Here is a 19,808-nt window from a genome sequence, read left to right as displayed (position 1 = left end):
AAAGAGGGAGACACAGAATGCAAAGCAGGCTCCAGGCTCTGAGCTGTCAGCACAGAGCCTGACATGGAGCTTGAACCCACGAACTGTGAGATCATGATCTGAGCCGAAGTCAGACACTCAACCTACTGAGCCACCCAGGTGCCCCATATGTTAATGTTAACTAACTAGAATTTAAAAAATTAAAATTAAAAAATTAAAAAATAAAATAAATAATTCTCTCAAATTCTATAGTTATGATTACAGTGACAGCAAAGATAAAATAGCTTTATATTAAGTTTTTTTTACATTAACATTAGTATGCTATTTTCCCTTCATGGGCATTTAGGTTTTAGAAACAGAGAAGACTATTTTCCTCTAATTAATTTACTCTTTTACAAGAGTCCAGTGAATATTCATGTAAATGAATGATGTGTTTTGCTTATATTGAGATGGAGCAAATACACACAAACTTCCTAGAAATTAAACATATAGGCAATTCCATTGTTAGCATTGCAGTTTGGAACAATTATACACTGTCTTCAGAAATTTCATTACTGTACTTTATGCAACATGTAGTCTCCATAATATAGTTATTTGTAGAATAAATACGGTAATACTTATACCTAAATAACACCTCCTCTAGTTTGACATGCTTTCATAACAGTACTATGATGCCATTACCTAAATTAGCTTTTAATAAGTTGTATGATTTCTGTAAAATCCCTTATCCTTTGAAATGAAGCATGTGGCAGCCAGTTATGATGGGAAGAAAGTTTGACTCATGGGCATTTTTCCTGGCCCACTTCAAACCCTCACAGTGAAGCAGTAGGCATACCAGGCAACCCTCTGTTCTGGGCACTGGGCTTGGCTCACAGGCGTACAAGCCAACATCCTCCTTCCACAGGATCTCTTGATCTGTGGACAGATGAGACATTCAGTGGCTGTGGTCACAAACTACTTGCAGCTGTGGCTCATGGTGTGTGTGTGTGTGTGTGTGTGTGTGTGTGTGTGTGTGTGTAGCTATGTCTGAAAATAGCCCCTTCACCTGTCTCTCATTGCTACATTCCAGTCTGGAGCATTTGCTCCTTTTATTGATGAAGAGACCACGGTAACATTTATGACATGTGAAGTTTGTGTTTTTAATTCTAAAACCATCCATATCTTCAAAATCTCAAAAGAGAGAGAAAATAATTTGAAATTTTGAGGTGTCATGAAATCTGTTATCAGTTAAGAGTTTTCTTGGAGTGAAGAGAGAGGGGGGAATAGGAGTTTAAAAACCCTGATAATCAGGGAAAGAGGAAGTGAGGTAGACATCTATTTAAATGCAAAAGGCTGAAATGAAATTCACTACAACAATATACAGTCTGCCTACTAAAATTGTTTTGATTATCCACGTTTCAGTGAATTATAGTACTTTGTAAATATCTGCAGAAAGAGCATTCTAATATCCATATCTAATAGAGTGACTGACTTGAAAGCTAGTTTTTAAATCAGCCATTCATTCATTCATTCATTTATTGTCAGTAAATATTCATCACATGCCTACCATGCACTAGGGAGGAGGAGTTTGTCAGAAAACAAAATAAAGCTCCTTGTGGAGCTTCAAATACACATATACCTCTTAAACTTCCTTTTCTGCTTTGACTCACTCATTTCATCACTCATTGACATCTCATCAGACCTTCTTTCCACAAATACTTTATTTTTTAATGTTTAATTTGTGTGTGTATGTGTGTGAGAGAGAGAGAGAGGGAGGGAGAGAGAGAATATGCAGGGAAGAGGCACAGAAAGAGAGAGAGAGAAAGAGAATGAGAGAGAGAATTCCAAGCAGGCTCCATGCTGACAGCATGGAGCCTGACGTGGGCCTCAATCTCTGTTTTCATCTAACACCCTTCATCGAATTATTCAGTCTTGTGTTCTTCTGGCTTTGGTGACTTGGTGTCTAAACCAGCTTTTTGAGTTTGAGGTTAATTAATTGGGTTTATTGTTACTAACATAGAGGCATCTCCAACTTTAGAGCTGAGTTGTATTTCAAATGTTTGCATCTGAGTGTTTTGAAAGAATTCTAAATTAGAGCTTTGAAAAGAGGGAGAAAAATTCAGACCTGAAGCTTTTCTTTCTTACACTTTTCATACATAGAAGGCTGCCTTCTATGTATGAAATAACCACACACTTTTCTCTGAAAAGATACAATTGTCCTCAGACTACTTACGTCCAGGCTCTCATTCTAGAGCAGCCTGGCAACAGACATATGAACAGAGAATGCTCTCGAAGATGCAGTTTTGACTTCTTGTAGAGTTTTACAATGTGTGAGGCAGCAATGGCCTAGATAATAATATGGGTTTGATGTTTTCATGTTTACTTCTTGACCTTGAGGGGAAAACGAGAAATACTATTTATGGTATACCATAATATTGTGACTTTTAAATCAGAAGTAGCCAGGAATATTAAAAAGAGATGGAAGATTTTTATCCTGGAAAAGAAAAACCAATTTAGAGTTTTATTCTTTGCATTATGAGCCAAAGAGTGTAGGAAGTAGATATTCATAGATAGTCAACAGCCAGTATGATAGGTTAAAAAAGCAATTTTAGAAAATGTAACTGAATAAGCACCTTTCTTTTTTGTGTGTTGGAATGAAATTGTCCCATGCTAGAAATAACAAAGGAAACAAATGCTTTTAAACATTGCTGTGATGGGGGAGAAATGTAGCATTTCTATTTATAACTTGTACAGAGTCCCACATAAAAATAGCTCCAACTACCAGATTTGCTCATATCTGGAATACAAAGTTGTTGCTGCCAGTGACTTGAGGAATTCTAATAAGAACGAGGACGGCATTGGTAAATGTTAAAAGTTTATCATTTTTTCTTCTAACCCAGTTTTTTCATAGGCAAAGAAAATTAGTTCCTAGAAAAGTCCTGGCTTCTGCACTATACATTTTGTTACGTCCCAGGCTATTGGTCTCTTTGTTTTTAGTGAAAAGGATACATGTGCACCCTAGACTTCACCCCCTGAGAAGGATATATTGTTGTATCTGTCAGTGAGGACTGTATCTCTGCATATGAAATATTTGTCAGGCTAATGGATTTAACGTTTCATTCTTTTGAAGACTAGGTTTGTCTGATTGGTGTGCCGGTAAAAATATTAAGGACTTCTGAAGTTAACGAAAAGCATTCTTTCTTATTTTCAGAGAAGTTTCCTGGGCTATGCCAGTTTTAAAGTGGGGGAGCTACTGAAGTCAAAGGAGCAGCTGCTGGCCCTGAGCCTGAGGTGAGTCCTTTGTCTGCAGAAATGCTGCAAAGCAAATAGCCTATGGTATTTATTGAAGGATGTTTGGGCTTAAAAGTCCCAATTCTTACAGATGTTTAGATGTCAGCTCTCAGATGGCTTAACATTCGCCACAGCAGCAAGTTATAGGGAAACAGCAATTATTCAAGTTCACGCTCAAGTTCATGGTTCACATTGTCAAAGGTTTTCAGCCCTTATAGGGGAAAAAAAATTACACGATCATTAAAGTAATCAAATTCTTTGATAGTAAGAATAGAAATGATGAGCACGTTATTAAGTAATTTTTCTAGTACTTATTAAAATGTTCCTTTTTAAGTCAAGTAAGTTTCTAGGTTTGAAATATGTTTGTTAGTGGCAACATTGCAAATTTATGATAATAGAGGAAATGTTCATTATTCTCTTTTTTTAAGCTTATTTTGTTGCTACACTGTTAAATATAAAACATAAGTTAAAACAGATTCATACTGAAATAGGCAGTAGATCAGATCTAATTTTGAGTATCAGTACAATTTGTTTGGGTATAGAAGATGAAACAACCATCTTTAGGAAGTTACATAGTATTTTAATGTTAAGAAGAGTATTAAATAGAATAAACATTTTTAAACTTCATTATAAATTCTAAACAATAGCATGTTGTTTTCTAACTGTATGATAGCTTCTATAATTATGAAAAATATCACCTTGAATATTTGCAATAAAAAATATAAAAATTGTACAGAACACTATTTGTAAATCAGAAAATGCTCTCCTTTTTTTTTTTTAACATTTATTCATTTTTGAGAGAGAGAGAGAGAGAGAGATGGAGAGAGACACAGAGAGAGACAGAGAACAAGTGGGGGAGGGGCAGAGAGCGAGGGAGACACAGAATCTGAAGTAGGCTCCAGGCTCTGAGCTGCTAGCGCAGAGCCCGACACAGGGCTTGAACTCATGAACTGGGAGATCATGACCTGAGCCAAAGTCAGATGCTTACCTGACTGAGCCACACAGGTGCCCCTGAAAATGCTCTCCTTTTGATGAAACATAGAGACTCCTCCCAAGGAGGAGACAATGCCTTAAGTGTGTTTGCCCTCTGCCTTGACCCACAAGGACCCACTTGTAACCAATTTATTTCAATAAAGATGCTGTGGCTTATGCTGGAATCTGTATTGCTGGCTGTCTCCTTTTCTGATTTTTCCTGATCCGCACAGCTTTGCATTTTGATTTAAGAGAGTATAAAGTAATGTAAAGTAACTCATACTCATGCAGAAAAATAAGTGTTGATGGAGTCTGATGAGACCATCATCTTCGCTCTCAGCTATGTCTCTTAAACATCCATGGTTTGGTTATTGTTGTTGTATTTTATTTGGGAAGACATTTTTAAGTCTTCATAGTTTTGTGGTGTTATTCCCAATAAAATGTTGCTGTGGTTATTTTCAGTTTGAAGTTTGTATGGCTTAACTAAAATGTCTAGCTATCAATGTCACCAATACTCTAGAAAATCTGTGTTAGTGCCCTAGCACAGTGGTGGGATCTCACCCAAGTATTACTGGATTCATGGCATACGAAGTGAGGCATTAAGCTAATTTAGGAATGCTAGCAGACCATATGTTTTTTGGATGAGATGCATAGCACTTTATTCCTCCTTTTGCTGACTTACAAGCTGTAATATTGATTATATCATAACCGTCATTAACATCAGCACCACACTACACATTTAGACACTGCTCTTGAAATAGAAATGGGGACCACAAATGCTTAAATGAAAATTAATAAACACATATAATACCTTAGTGGTAGGATAGGAACAGAAGGGTCAAATTTAGAGTACAACCATTTTAAGAAAAAGAAAAAAAGAATTAGAATAATTTCAGATTTAGATGAAATCAATACAAATTTCCACTTTTGGTTTTAATACTTCTGCTTAATACTCATTTGATTTTGACTGTATAAAAGGAAAACAAATTTAACAACAAAGGATTGAGTTTTCTAGAAAAAAATATTTTTTCAAAAATAATTTTGAAATGGCTAGGTTATTATTCTTTCCCTTTTTTTGCTTTGCCAAATTTGTGAATTTCTCTCCCTATGAACTAGACACCGTATAGACTTATCATAGCCCTTTGATTTCTGACATTTCATATTTTTTAATTCAGAGGGAATTCATCTTCTTTCCCCTGGCTCTGGGGTCTCTGAGATACTGTGCTAAAAGAACATTAGGTTAAGGATAAGAAGCATTGTTTTTTTGGTTGTTTGTTTTCTTTTGTTTTTAATAAGTCCTTTGCACTGACAATACCTGAATTTTGTTCCTTTTCAATTCCAGTTATTATATTTAAAGCAATAGAATTCTCAGATTTCTGTGAAACAAATTCACAAAAATAAATATACATTTATAGGAAATGTTCTTTGATGTAAGCTTCCAAAAAAACCTGTGTAGTTTTGTTTCATTTTCACTGTCCCTTTGAGTTGTTTCTTATCAGATAATTCCAATTCCAAAACTCTCACTAGCTCCACAGAGCACCATAGTTTGTGGTTACTATGTCATTTGTGCTTTGAACTAGAATTTTTTAACTGAATTTGGAAATGAATTCTTTTTCCCACAGAAACTTCAAGGGGCAAGAAGTCTGTGTCTTATTTATACATTTAGACTCAAATTTCATGAAATATCATAGTGTCGATTTTTGAAGTTGTATAATAAAATTTGTTTGCATGCATATTGGGAGAAATGCCTCCAATATGTAAAGTGGTTCCTACTCCTATAACTCATCTTCATTTAAATACATAGTTACTAAATTACTGCCCGAGTTTTCTAGCATCCCATTTGGACTTGGTATCTTTATTTAGGACTAACCCTTTTACTTTTGTATTATATCTCCTTTGTTTTGCTAGTTTACACTTGGTAGTTCCTATCTCCTCTGATTTCTTTTAGATCTGAATTGCATTTTCTGTTTTTATTCTCCAGTTCATTGCCATATATCCCTGACTCTTCTTATACTATAATGTAAACAAGTTAAGTTCCTTGTATAGAAGATTACAAATGTAGGCATGAGAGACAGTGGATAATCATATAATAATAATAATAATAATAATAATAAATAGAAGAAGGAGGAGAAGAGGAAGGTACTATGTGCTTTATGCTCTGATAAATATATTAGAGATATTGTCTAATATATCTATTATTGTCTAATATATTTATCAAATCTAATATTGTCTAATATATTTATCAATATTAGATATATTTATCAATATTAGAGATATTGTCTAATATATCTATTATTGTCTAATATATTTATCAAATCTAATATTGTCTAATATATTTATCAAATTCGCCTATGATGTTATTCTTTTTGCCACTTTATAAACCAAGAAACTGAGACATATAGGGCACCTGGGTGCCTCAGTTGGTTAAGCGTCCGACTCTTCAGCTCAGGTCATGAGCTCACGGTTCATGGGATCAAGCCCTGTGTTGGCTCTGCAAGGAGCCTGATAGCAAGGAGCCTGCATGGGATTCTCTGTCCCTCTCTCTCTGCCCCTCCCCCACTCGCATTCTTTCTCTCTCTCTCTCTCAAAATAAATAAACTTAAGAAAAAAGGAGAGTGAGATATAAAAACTAGTTAAGTGATTTGCGCAAAGTTACAGTGCTCATAAATGGGAAAGCCAAGATATGGAGCCACACATTGCTGATTGCAAAGCCTGTGCTTTTAGTGATACACTGCTTGTCTCCTTTGAGAGAGAAGAAAACTGAGAACTTGTTAAAACATATCACACATCATGTGACTTAGGTGATGGAGGAACAAAGCAAGGACTCAGGTCCAGGACTGCTCGTTCATGGTTTCTTCCGCTTCAATTTCACCACGGTGCCTTGTGAAACAGTAAATGAAGACATAATGAGTGTTAACATGCCATGGAAAAGTCAGACATATTAGCCTTGATGGCAAAAAATGGGAACCAGCCTGGTTAAGGAGAAGACTGAGGGAAACCTATGGAATCTAGTCTTACCCCGGCAGCCTGGCATTATCAGGCCCAGATCTGATTTACTGTCCAAGCACCTGACAATCATTTGCTTTGCCAACCTTATCTGAATGTCTTAGGACCACGCAAGCAGAAATTTGGAACATCATAATCCTGTGTCATGATTTAATAAAAGAATGGAGAGATTAGATCTCTCTCTGGGAATGGTACTAGCAGTCAGGAAGAATTACGTTACTCTTAAAGTATTCAAACAACCACAAAAGCAGAAAAAAAGGATGGGAGGGGAGGGTAAAACTTCTTTTTTTAGGAAATCCTTCTCAGAAGAATTGAGACACATGGATGTGTTCTGACCTTGTCTTTGTTGCATATGAACTTCGTTGTGTATCTCCTCACAATTTAGGTTTGATTCAGGGCTTATTCACTCAGCAAGCATTTATTAAGAATTTTTCACATGCTAAGTACAGTGATAGTTTTTTAGAAAAACATTTAAATGTCATCAGTTAATATTTTGCAGTTGATGTCACTAATAACACGATTAATGAAAAATCTCCTTATTTATTGAGCCTCTACTCATGTGCAAAGAACACATTGAGGTGCTCTTCATGCATGATCTTTAACCCACACAGAATTATCATCCCTGTGCTGTAGCAACTCATCTACGATCCTGCAGCTGCTGACTGTACGAGTAGGATTAGAATCCAGTTTGGTCTGACTCCAGCACTTGTGCTGTTTTATTTTCCTGCCTCTTAGGAAGCTAATGATCTGATAGAATCTTTGCTTCCTCCTCCATTTATATGCTATCCTTGGGAGAGTTTCAGGGACCTCAATTCTTTTTTCTTAATGCCTTATCTTAAAATTCAGTTTCATATGCCAGTGACATGGGAGGGGTTCAGTAATAATTTGTTGGAATTTTGATTCATGATGATGACTTCTTCATATGCATTTGGATGCTAAGCTTAAACCTAGTACCATTTGTTTATGAATGGGACCCACCTAAATTAGTGACTATAGTGCAGTCTAAACATTAGACTATATCTGACATGAGTCCCTTTCCGAGTTACAGTGAGGGATAGATTGTAATTTGCTTGAAAAGCTGAAACCCTTTAGAATTTACGATTTCAGGGTAGGCCACTTTACCTTGTCACAGAATCTTTCAAGAGAGCACTTAATGAATGCTCTCTTATTTCTTCTGTAGTCTTTCGCATGTAACCCTTCCAAGGTAAGCAAACATTTATAGAATTTTATCAGAATGGATGTGCAAAATCTTCTTGAATTTTTTCATAAAAAGAAATCTTGTTTTCATTTATTACTTCTGCCACATTTATGGTAGTGCTGTCATGTAACATAAATTTAACGTAAGACTCCCATGATCCTAATAGACATATGGCATTATGTTTTATGATACACAGATGTGCGGGAGAGGCTATGAAAGAAATAAACAATAGATATCTACTGCCGGTTTTTAAATGTTCCCTATTTTATGTAATATTTATATGTGTACATACTTCCGCATATATAAATCTATCATAAATTGTGTGGATGGGCATGTGTTTATGCATCTATATTATTTCAGGATTATTTTGCTTTCTCACCAACCATGAATACTTGCTTTCCATTGTTGTCAAATGTATGTGCTTAGAGGAAGTAAGGTCCACATTATGAAGCCCTTAGATTTTTATTTGTTGGTGTTTGCTTATATTTAACAATTTAACCTCCTTAGACACACACATACACACAGATATACAGTTCAACTTTGTTTCTAAAAGTAAGAGAACAATAAGAAAAAACCCCACATATTTTTAACTTAATCTCCCAAAGGCATGTTTTTAACTTGAGAGCTGGAAGTAATGATAAGGAAAAGCTCCTTGGGCGATGACATACAGTTTTCTGCACAAGCATACTCAGCGATAAAAAGATGAAATTGTCACAAACAACTCACAGGTTGGGAGCATAGACATGTTCTTTAGCCCACGGGGCAGTAGATCAGAATAAGTTTGTTCTTGGAATGCATGAATACATCTGAACCCCCTCAGTACTTGAGATGAACCTTGCCATAGATTGACAAAAGAGTTTTAAAGGATAAACTTTTTTCATTTAAAATGGAACTAAACTTTCTTAGAATTTTAATTTCCTATCGCTATTCTTTTCCTGCATGTAAATAATGGTTATGCAAGTCTTTTTAATTTAAGCACCAGATTATAGTCTTTAAAATTATATGTATGATGAATACCTCTTTAATGACATCTTTTCTTATCAGCATTTGTTTGAACTTCAGGAGAATTTAAAAAATTACAAGCAAACATTTTAATAGCCATGTGTATCTTAAATATATTTCATTCTTTCTTAAAAGTCTTCCAGTTAGCTTTCTTGGGTACCAGAAAGTAAGATTATAGCAGAAAGGTCTGATGGTTCCACAACACTAATTCTTATGTATGTCTGAAACACTTTTTATATGAAATGAGGGTGACGTTAGAGGGATTAATGGCAGAATTTAGACTTCAGGTAAGTATCTATTTCTCAGGTAAAGACTTTGATGGGCAACTGGAAAAAAAACCCCTCTTTGAGAGGGAATAGCCTATCTGTGATTAATTATAAAACAGAATAGTAGCATACTTTATTAAATGCACCAATGTAAAAGTTAGAGGGATGAAGATAGCATGTAAAAACCTACTTAATCGATGCTTTTGCATAGAATTAACTAAAAATGCACATTATAAACCCTGAGAGCAATAAGAACACTGCCCTTTTCTCTTACGGAGTGAAAAAGCAGAAAAACATGCAAGTCAGTAGCACATGCCTACTCATTATTGATCCAGACACATGTAGAAGGGGAGAGCCTTGCATCTGGTGGTGGGGGGGTTCCTTCACATTTTTCAGCATTATCCAAGTGGAGGTAACAGGAAAACCTTCTGATTCTGACAGACTCTAACCTCATAAACATGTAGGAAGGAGCAGCTAACACTGTTTGAGCTTTATGATGGATTCAGGATGTCACATGTCTTATCTCATTCAATCTTCTAATAACCTTGCCTGAAAGGTGATATATTCCTGCTTTACTAAGAAACAAACCGAACAACAGCAGTTCAACGTCTCTTAGGTCACACGGCTGGGACACGTTGGAAAATGGAGATTGAGAAAGAAGTGTCCTTGCTCTCAAGGATTTTCTAGAGAATATATATTTTGTTTAGAATCTTAAAATTAAATAATTTTAGAGAACAGAAAACATTGCGACACTTCAACTTCTTTTTGGACCCTTTTAGTGAAAGGCAGTGCCAACTCAAGAGGCCATTTGTCTTTCCCATTTTCAGACAGGTGAAAGTCAGAAAAGTATTCCTTTCTTATCTCAAATTTGCTGTCCTTGCCACGGCCCTTGCTCTCCTTCATGGAATTAAGGAGGACAAGCCTCGTGTCTTTATGATCACATTTGAAAGCAGCTCTTTCATCCAACCTTAAATCTTCTCTCCTTTTTTTCTCAGGAAGGAATGTGATATAGTAGAAAGAACAGCCAGGTTTAATGCCAGGCTTGGGTTCAAGTTCCAGCTTTGCCTCCAGCTTTTGCCTCACCTGTATTGTCTGCTCTCTTTAATGCCCGTTAGTAGAAGTAGTAATGACCTCCCTCCCAGGGTAATTCCGGGCAATCAATAAATGCAGTAAAGTTCTTTGCACTGCTTTGCATTAGAGAAAAGCATTCTGTCAATACTGTTTTCCTTGCTTCTTGCATTAAACTTACTAATTCCCTCAACCATAATTTAATGTTTGATTTGTTTGCTTACTTAGTTTGTTGAAGTTCTTTCTTAAATGTGACATCCACAATTCTCAAAACTGGTCAGCGGCAGAGAGGTCAGTTTAACCTTTGACCTGAACATGTCATTTCTATTATCTGAGAAATAGATACTTACCTGAAGTCTAAATTCTGCCATTAATCCCTCTAACATCAGATATAGCTTCTTATCAGGTGGCAGATACCAGCAAGAGGCATATGGAGAGCAGTTTGTTTGGTTGAAACAGAAACAGAGGTGGGCAAAACATTTAAAAAGAATTTTTTTTTTTTTTTACTTAAAACTTTAGCTGGGGCACCTGGGTGGCTCAGTAAGTTAAGCGTCCAACTTCGGCTCAGGTCACAATCTCGCAGTCTGTGAGTTCGAGCCCTGCATCGGGCTCTATGCTGACAGCTCAGAGCCTGGTGACTATTTCAGATTCTGTGTCTCCCTGTCTCTCTGCCCCTCCCCCGCTTGTACTCTGCCTGTCTCTCTCTCTTTCTCTCTATCTCTCTCTCTCTCAAAAATAAACATTAAAAAAATAAAAATTTAGCAATATAGCATTGAAATCAGGACAGAAATTCATGAATATAACACAGTGTATCAGTTGCTATTAGAGTGTACTGATTGCATTTTATTGCTGAATATATCATAAACTGTCCACAGAAGTAAATTCAAGTGACATTTCTCAGGACCGGACTGTGAGAATAAAGGGAGACATCAAACCCAGAAGTAGTTGAATTTGCTTCTCCAACTGATTACATGTCAATGTCCTTTAGGGACACAATTGCCTGAAATTATCAAAAGGCTCTAACATGAGCCACTTGCTAATTGCTGTTAACATTATATCAATTTAATTTAAAATCAGAATATGAAACATATACAGATATCATGGGATTCGGATAGTGGAGAGGTAGAGAGAATACATGCTTTAGAGTCATATCTGAACACATACATACATACCCAAGTCTGGCTCTTGTATTGCTTAGCAGCATGGTGGAGTACTCTGAACTCAGTTTTCTTATCTGTGGAATGGGGACAATAGTAGTTCCCATCTCACAGAGTTGTTGTGAGGCTCGCAAGAATTATTTGATAGGAGATGTGTCCAACAGTGCCTGACACATAGAAACTGCTCAACAAACATTCCCTATAATTTTTATTTATCTTTGTATTGATTAGCTTGTCTAGCCTCAGGTTTGGTTTTGTTTTGTTTTTGCAGATGAGGATTAGACATATTGGACACAGCCTATCTGAAACAGTACCTGGTGCAAAGCAGGTGCAAATCAATGCTTATCACCTATTATTAAAATTATCATTATTATTATTTTGCATTACATTCAACTAGACAGTCTTTCATTTATAATTTAAATGGCTCTGCAGTCATATATTCTGCATTTTTCTTTATGTTCCTAATCTATTTTCATGAGGCTGTAGGTATGACCATGGAAACCAATTAGCACTTTCTTAGCTTGCATTATTCAAAAGATGTCATATTCATCAGATTGCAAATTAGAGTTTTCAGTCACTGAAGGGACAGCACATACTTAGAGCACACTTTAATAGCTTCTCAGTTTGTATAGAAAAGCCTGAAACCGTTCCTCTTTTAAAATGCAAATCACATTAAGTTAATATCTGTACACAAAGACCTACCTGCTTAAGAAGTTTGAGAGCTAATTTAGCTTTGAAGATAATTTGCAGGAATGATTAGGCCTGCAAGGAATTATATTTGACCTGAAAATTTCATATTGGATTTGCCCATATTTACCAAAGTCACTTTCGTCATTATCTCCCCGTGTTTCTGTTGCTCTAGGCACATTTATATCAGCTTTTTCTAAACAATGTTTTTTTGTTTGTTTGTTTTGGTTTTGGGTTTTTTTGAACACAGTATCCCTTCAGTTAATCATATATGTTCTTAGAATAAAGGAGTTTTATATCAAGTAAATTTAAAAATGCTGTGCTAAAAGACTGAAGAGGGTTACTTTACTGTAGGACTTTTCAGTGCCTTCATTAGTCCTCAAGTCGCTTTGGGAAGACAGATGTTGCCTACAGCTTTCCCACACTAATTTGAACGCAAGAGTTTTTTTCATGGAACACCTATTCACAGCTTATCAGATGTTGTGCTCCAAGAAACACAGCTGCATAATTTAGAAAATGCTGATTGGGAACAAGAACAGCCAAGTATTTTTCAGAGAAATACATGAGTGACTGTCTTGGGGAGACTGGGTGGCTCAGTTATTAAGCCTCTGACTTCGGCTTAGGTCCTGATCTCACAGTTCATGAGTTCAAGCCCCACATTGAACTCTGCAGCTGGAGCCTGCTTGGGCTTCTCTTTCTCTCCCTCTCTCTCTGCCCTGTCTGGGCGCTGTCGCTTTCTCTCTCTCTCTCTCTCTCTCTCTCTCTCTCTCTCTCTCTCTCAAAATAAATAAATAAACTTTAAAAATACATGAGTGATTGTCTATATGTATGGTCCACTTTTCCCCCCCAACCATAGGCCTGTTTTCTAACACATACATCTGTAGGCAGGCATGTGGTCTTCATGCAAATGAATACTCAGTCCTACATGCATACTTTCCACCCATGCATGTTATGCTCCTATGTAACATGCAGTTACCCACCCCTATTTCTCCCATCCCTCACCCCCTGTCCATACGCATTGCCAACCCTGTGGCATTTTATATTCACACCATGACTGGTGTAGACACCAGTTTGTGAAATTTGTATAGAAATGTAGGAAATGAGTGACAAAATGCATACTGTATCCTTTATGTGCATTGACTGATTCATTTTCAGCTTACATAAGCGGACATACATTTATTTTTGCAGATTATAACTACCACAAACTGAATTTTGCTGTTCCCCTGAAAGCTGTGCTTTTTGGTGCTTTTCATATCTTTGTTAAACTAAGAACCATCAGACACTCTTAATGTAGCAGAAGCTAGAAATCTGAGCATCTTTTTCAATTCATCCTTTCTCAAATTCTTATCTGATTATGCTCTTTTCCTCCTAAACAATAGAGACAGTATATTCCTTCCCGCCCCCCTCCACATGAGCATGTATATGAACATATGTGTGCAACAACCTCAGCCAAGGTACACAAGATTGTAAGTCTGCTTCTTCAGCCTCATCTGCAACCACACACATTACCCTTGACACTGATACCTTTTCCTTCATCATTTACAGGGGCTTGTGCACACTTTCCACTTTGTAAAGGTGGAGTCCAGTCCTACACTGATAACCAGTTATTTTCCCTCCACTTTTGGGCATCTTTTACCCAAGGAACAAGTCTTACCCATCCAGAACACCCTGGTATTCTTCAAATTTACACCCTCTGGGAACTTAGATACAGCAGTCTCCAGAAATGTTAGTGAAAAGTTCTGGTCACCACCCCAACTCAGGCTTCTCGATTTCCTATGACCAGATGACCATCAGGCTTTTGAGTGGTGCCTGAAGAAGCAGGCCAGAACACATCACCCTGCCAACTAACAGAGGATTAATGATCACTGGGTGGTCACCATTGTTAGTTTTGTTTCCAGTGAGGTTTGACTTTGCTGTTCTATTTATACATTGTCTGTTCCACTTAATATATATATGAGTGAGCTGCGTTGGAGGTACCATCCTTGAAGGAACATAGAAAGTTACCTGCCTCTTGACAATGTATCCCCCACTTACAGTATGTTCTAGTTGAGGATTATTTACCCTAATCTATTAAGTGAAATTAATTGATGTCTATAATTCTGTGGCATAGCATGGCTATCTTATAGTACAAGTGCATTTGAAAGAGATTGTTTGCAATAATATTTCAGTAAGGTAAAGAATTGTCAAGAAATTAAGACAAATACTATTTTATTAATAGAAGCTAGGGAAACTAGAAAATACACAAAAATATGATAAAAGGTTTTAAGAATGCAAAGAGAAGGATGAGATCAAAGGTAAAAAGAGAAGATGTAGAATAAGAAAGAAGAAAGAATAGTCAAGCTTATTTTGTGGTACTTAATTAGATATAGTACCAATATATGCAAATTACTTTCCATGAATGCACGCTGTTTTGTAGGCTGTGCTACAATGGGGGATAGTTACTTCTAGTAATGGGCCCAACCTGTTTTCATGGATGATCTGTTGGGTTCCTCGGTCAATGCACTTAAGCTCATTAGAATAAGAAATACCTAATAGAAATACCCAAATACCTAATAGATAAATTAAGTAATTAAGGAGTCTTCTTTCTAACACTGTGTAGCACTGATGAATTTGTTACCCTATGGGGTAGTTTTACTATCTTGCATATAAAGTAAGTTTTTTTTTAAATTAACTGAAATTACTGAATGAGGGTTTAATTGAACCTGATCTCAGTGGTACTGGGCATATATTACATTATTGCAAGCAAATGAAATGTCCAAATTCACTTGTAGATGCATGCTGAATATTACTTCTTTCTTATGTTCAAATATGTAAGTTAGAAAGGAAATAAGCACATTCCTTTAAAACTTAGTACAAAAATTGATTGTTAAAAACAAACTTGAGGTGCCATAATAAATTTAGTCTAATCCTCAACCATCCATTGAAGAGCAGAGCAGATAACCTGAACTTTATTTTATATTTTATTTTATTTCATTTTATTTTATTTTATTTTATTTTCATTTTATTTTTATCTTTCTCAACATAGATGCAGTCTCCCTATTTCAAAGCAGGTTTGAAAGTTTCAATCCGAAACTTAAAAATGTTGTATAGTGGGGGTTATTTTTTTCTTATCTAGAATCGAACTGAAGATTTTCCAAGGACTCACACAGTAAGTAGGAGAGACAGTCTCTATAGGTCCTTGGGTTTGCTTGTTTGTTGGGCAGACTGCCAACTAACACTAAATTTCCTGACTATTGAGATATACCTCTAGTACCACTAAAAATGAATTGCTTCTATGACCAATTCTATTATTGCTTCTATGATATATCCTTTAAAGTACTTTGAGGCTGTTAGGCCTGTGAGTGTAACATTGGAAGAAGTTAGAGTACTGTTACTTTCACCAGGAGTGTTAATTACTTTGCTTAAATTTCCCCATTAGTAAATTGCATTTAGTAATGATCATACCATTGAATGAAATTAAATAATGGGTTCATAAGCTGGATTTTAAGTAAAGGATCCTTTTATATTTTAGTAGAAAAAAAATTTCTATCTACTCTTTCTTTCATGCATCCCTTCCTTCCTTAAACCTCCACTAGCCCTTGAAACAAGTACTATTCAATTGATCTTCTTTCCTGTCAAATTTATTTGAAGAATATATTGAGATAATAAAGGATATTTTGGAGGAAACGGTAAAAACACATATAACTGGTTTCATAGTATTTATCATAAAATTTATTGTTTTCTCAGAGATTTTTTTTTTTAATTCTTTGAGTTCAAAAATTATTGTCATGGACATGATATGGCAACAAAATTTTGTGTTTCAGGACTAAAATGAGTAAAAGATGGGAATACATATTTTTGGAGAGTGTTTTTCCTTTTTCACACCCTACAGGTCCATTCCTTAATGAAAGCTTTGTGAAACTTCCATCTCATGTCTTCTCTACAGAGAGATGGAGTCAGAAAGGAGGACTGATGAATTTCTAAGAGATATGGAGTGTTTTCTTCTGGAGCTGATTGTAAGACTAGAATCATGGACAACTCTGAAGCTAGAGAGGCAAAGAATGGATAACAAGCAACATTTTATAACAGCACATGAATACTCATTCTGGGAAAAAGTTCCCCTTTCTATTTTTGAGTCATGTATATTAATAATCAGCACATAAAGCTGAGTCACAAGGGTCCAATGTAGACTATAGGATGGTTGGGTAAATTATCTCTTATGTTAGCTGGGACTGGAGCCCAAGACACATCATTCCAAAGATGGTGGTCCGTTCTGCCATTAACCTTAGGAAGGAAGTGTGTGTGCACTCTTCAGTTTTATTGGGTACAAAAAGAAGACTTTGAATTCAATGATTAGATGAACTCCAAGGTTCTTTAGTGCTAAAAGGCTGAGGATTGTCTCCATCTATGACCTTCTTAGAGAGGGATAGGGTGAGGGTTGCAGGCAGAGAGAGGTAAGGGAGTAATTTTTTGCATTACCTGGAGGACCTAATTAGTGAAGTATACAAGGAAAGGGTATTGATTTTTATTGGATAACTTCTGTTTTCCTGAAAGACAGCCTTTCCAGAATCAGGTTTAGAGAAGCCTTTACAAATGGAGGTACTTCTTAGAGTTTTGAGGACACCTCACAATCTTCATCTGTAATTGGGAATGGAGTGCCTCATAACACTGATACTGAGAATTTTAGAAAATAATACATGCAATGCAATTGATATATGCATGGTACATAGTACCCAATAAGTACCGATCATCATTACCATCATCATCATCAACAACTTGAGTCTCTCATAACACTAAACCTCAATAGCTTCCTATTTTGTCAAAAATGAGTTTACACCAACTCTAGGCTGTTTATACCTTTGATCATACACGTTTCCTACCTATGGTCAGCATGGTTCAGTGGGTGATCAGTGCCAGTCATTTTTGGAAGGTGACATTTTGAGCAAAAATTTGGAGAAATTAACCCTGCAGGTATCAACTGAGGAGTGATGGTGGCAATGGCTGTCTTGCTGCCATAGCCAATGTAAAGAACAGTAAAGAGACTCATGAGACAAAAGTTGAATGAGCAGTACAAGGACAGTAAAAGAAATAAGGCCAAGAAAGTAGCATGGGTCTAGATGCTGTAGGAGTGAAAGCCAGTGTGCCTGCTTCATCTTTTACTTCTAGTAGAGCCAGGAGTCATGCCTGGTTTTTAGAAGAGGAGTGGCATGCTCTGACTTCGGTTGTGTTGAGAATAGAATCGCCGCAGGGGGGCAAGAGTGCAAGTAGGAAGCTTCTGCCCCAACCCAGGATAAGAGTGATGGTGGCTTTTACCAGGGAGGTAGTTCAGAGGTGCTGAGAAGTGGCCATTCTCTGGATATATTTTTAAGACAGAATGAATAGGGTTTGGTGACAGCATAGATGTGGCATATGAGAGAAAGGAAACAACAATGAATTCAGAAATTCTGGTTTAGACTTTGAAAGCAATGGAGTTACCGCTAACTTAGTAGGGGGAGGCTTCAGTGAAATAGGTTTTAAGAGAAAGATTGCAAGTCCCCTTTTGAACATTATCAAGTTTAGATGAGATACATTTGTAAGAATGAATTAATAAACTAATGAAGGGGAAAAAAGTAACCATATGAAGTTTAGAAATGTTTTAAACTACAGTCAAGAGAAGCAAATGTAAGTAAATAAAATTATCATTAAAGTTTTAAAATCCGTTGATAAAAAGATATTTAAAAAAAAATTTAATGTTTATTTTTGAGAGAGGGAGAGACAGAGGGTGAGTGGGGGAGGGGCAGAGAGAGAGACACACACAGAATCCAAAGCAGGCTCCCGGCTACGAACTGTCAGCACAGAGCCCCACGCAGGGCTCAAACTCATAGACCATGAGATCATGACCTAAGCTGAAGTCAGATGCTTAACTGACTGAGCCACCCAGGAGCCCCAATAAAAAGATATTTTCGAAAGAATCTTTCCAAGGCTCTCAATCAAGTCCTCTAACACTTCAATTTATTAAGCAATAACAAGATGGGGAAGAGAAAGTATAATAACATTAAAAACATAATGGCTTAAATAAAACCACATTGGGATGAGGAATAGTAATTTGATACTATAGAAAACAATCCATGTAAAGGAAAACACTCCTGAGTGTTTTTCCCTTGTCATTCACACAGAACGGTTCATTTCTGACTTTTGGTCACCAAATGTGTGGGATGCCTGTGGAATTGGGATGCCTCATCCTCCCAGTACATGGATGTGTTCACCAATCCAGAAGTTATCTGAACCTTGTACTTTTGAGATTTTTGTGGAGGGTTAATCACATAGGCAGGAATGGTCATTCACCCAATTTCTAGCCCCTCTCCCCTTCATGGAAGATAGAGTGTGAGCCTCACAATTCTAAGCTTCTAACTGTGTCTTGTTCTTTCTGGTGACCAACCACCATCCAGGAGCCCACCAAACATTGCCTCATTCGAACAAAAACACTCTTATCATCCAGGAAATTGCAAGGGATTTAGGAGCTCTGTGTCAGGGACCAGAGTCAAAGACAAAATATTAGAGCAAAAGATGCTCTTAGTGCTCTTAGTACTTAAGAAAATACAAGGGAACCAGGCACAGAATAAAACATATATTTCTATTATTTTGCAATCAGTAAAGCAGATGATAAACCCAAGAAATATTGCAGATTTCAGAAAACTACTAGTACCTGTAGTCCCTCACCTCTTCCACTGTCTTTCACAACCAGGACCACCAACAACACAATAATAGCAATTACTGAGTGCTTTCTCAGACTGTCTCATTTACGCCTCAAAAAATCTTACACGGCAGGTAATATTATTATCACTATTTTACAGATGAACAAAATTAAGCTTAGAAGTGTTAAGTAAATTGTCCAATACCACATTTCTGGTAAGTTCCAGAGAAAATGAACAAAAATAGAATGGATGAGAGAGAAGATAATTTATGGGCACAGTGATTTTTAAGGATGCAATAATAGACTTATTTCAAGAACAGTGGTCCAGATTCAGTAATCAAAGCCCTATTAAGGTAGACCTTTCCAGACATCTGCAAATGTAATTGAAATTGGTTCTCTATGAATACAACAAAGGTAATGAATAATGACCAATATTGAGTTGTATTCTAATATTTTTAAAGTTAGAGGTTTTAAAGTGTTACAGACTGAATGTTTGTATCCCCTCAAAATTCATCTTTTGAAGTCCTAAACCCCGTCTGTAATGTTATTTG

The 19,808-nt window shown here is 36.4% G+C and overlaps 1 protein-coding gene across 9 annotated transcripts in view; it reads left to right on the top strand.

Annotated features, from left to right (window-relative positions):
- Positions 1-19,808, top strand: part of INPP4B (inositol polyphosphate-4-phosphatase type II B) — a 755,730-nt gene that overhangs the window by 503,534 nt on the left and 232,388 nt on the right. For 8 of the 9 annotated variants that reach the window (XM_049632225.1, XM_049632223.1, XM_049632226.1 and 5 more), the window contains one exon: positions 3,170-3,249. In XM_049632225.1, coding sequence (XP_049488182.1) covers positions 3,170-3,249 — 80 coding nt within the window. Of the gene's footprint in view, positions 1-2,659; positions 2,820-3,169; positions 3,250-19,808 lie in introns of those variants that run through there. The other variant, XM_049632229.1, reaches the window with a different exon arrangement.

This window comes from Panthera uncia, chromosome B1 (genome assembly GCF_023721935.1).
Source record: "Panthera uncia isolate 11264 chromosome B1, Puncia_PCG_1.0, whole genome shotgun sequence".
In the NCBI taxonomy this organism is placed as follows: Eukaryota; Metazoa; Chordata; class Mammalia; order Carnivora; family Felidae; genus Panthera; species Panthera uncia.
This window is presented reverse-complemented; position numbering and strand designations above follow the sequence as displayed.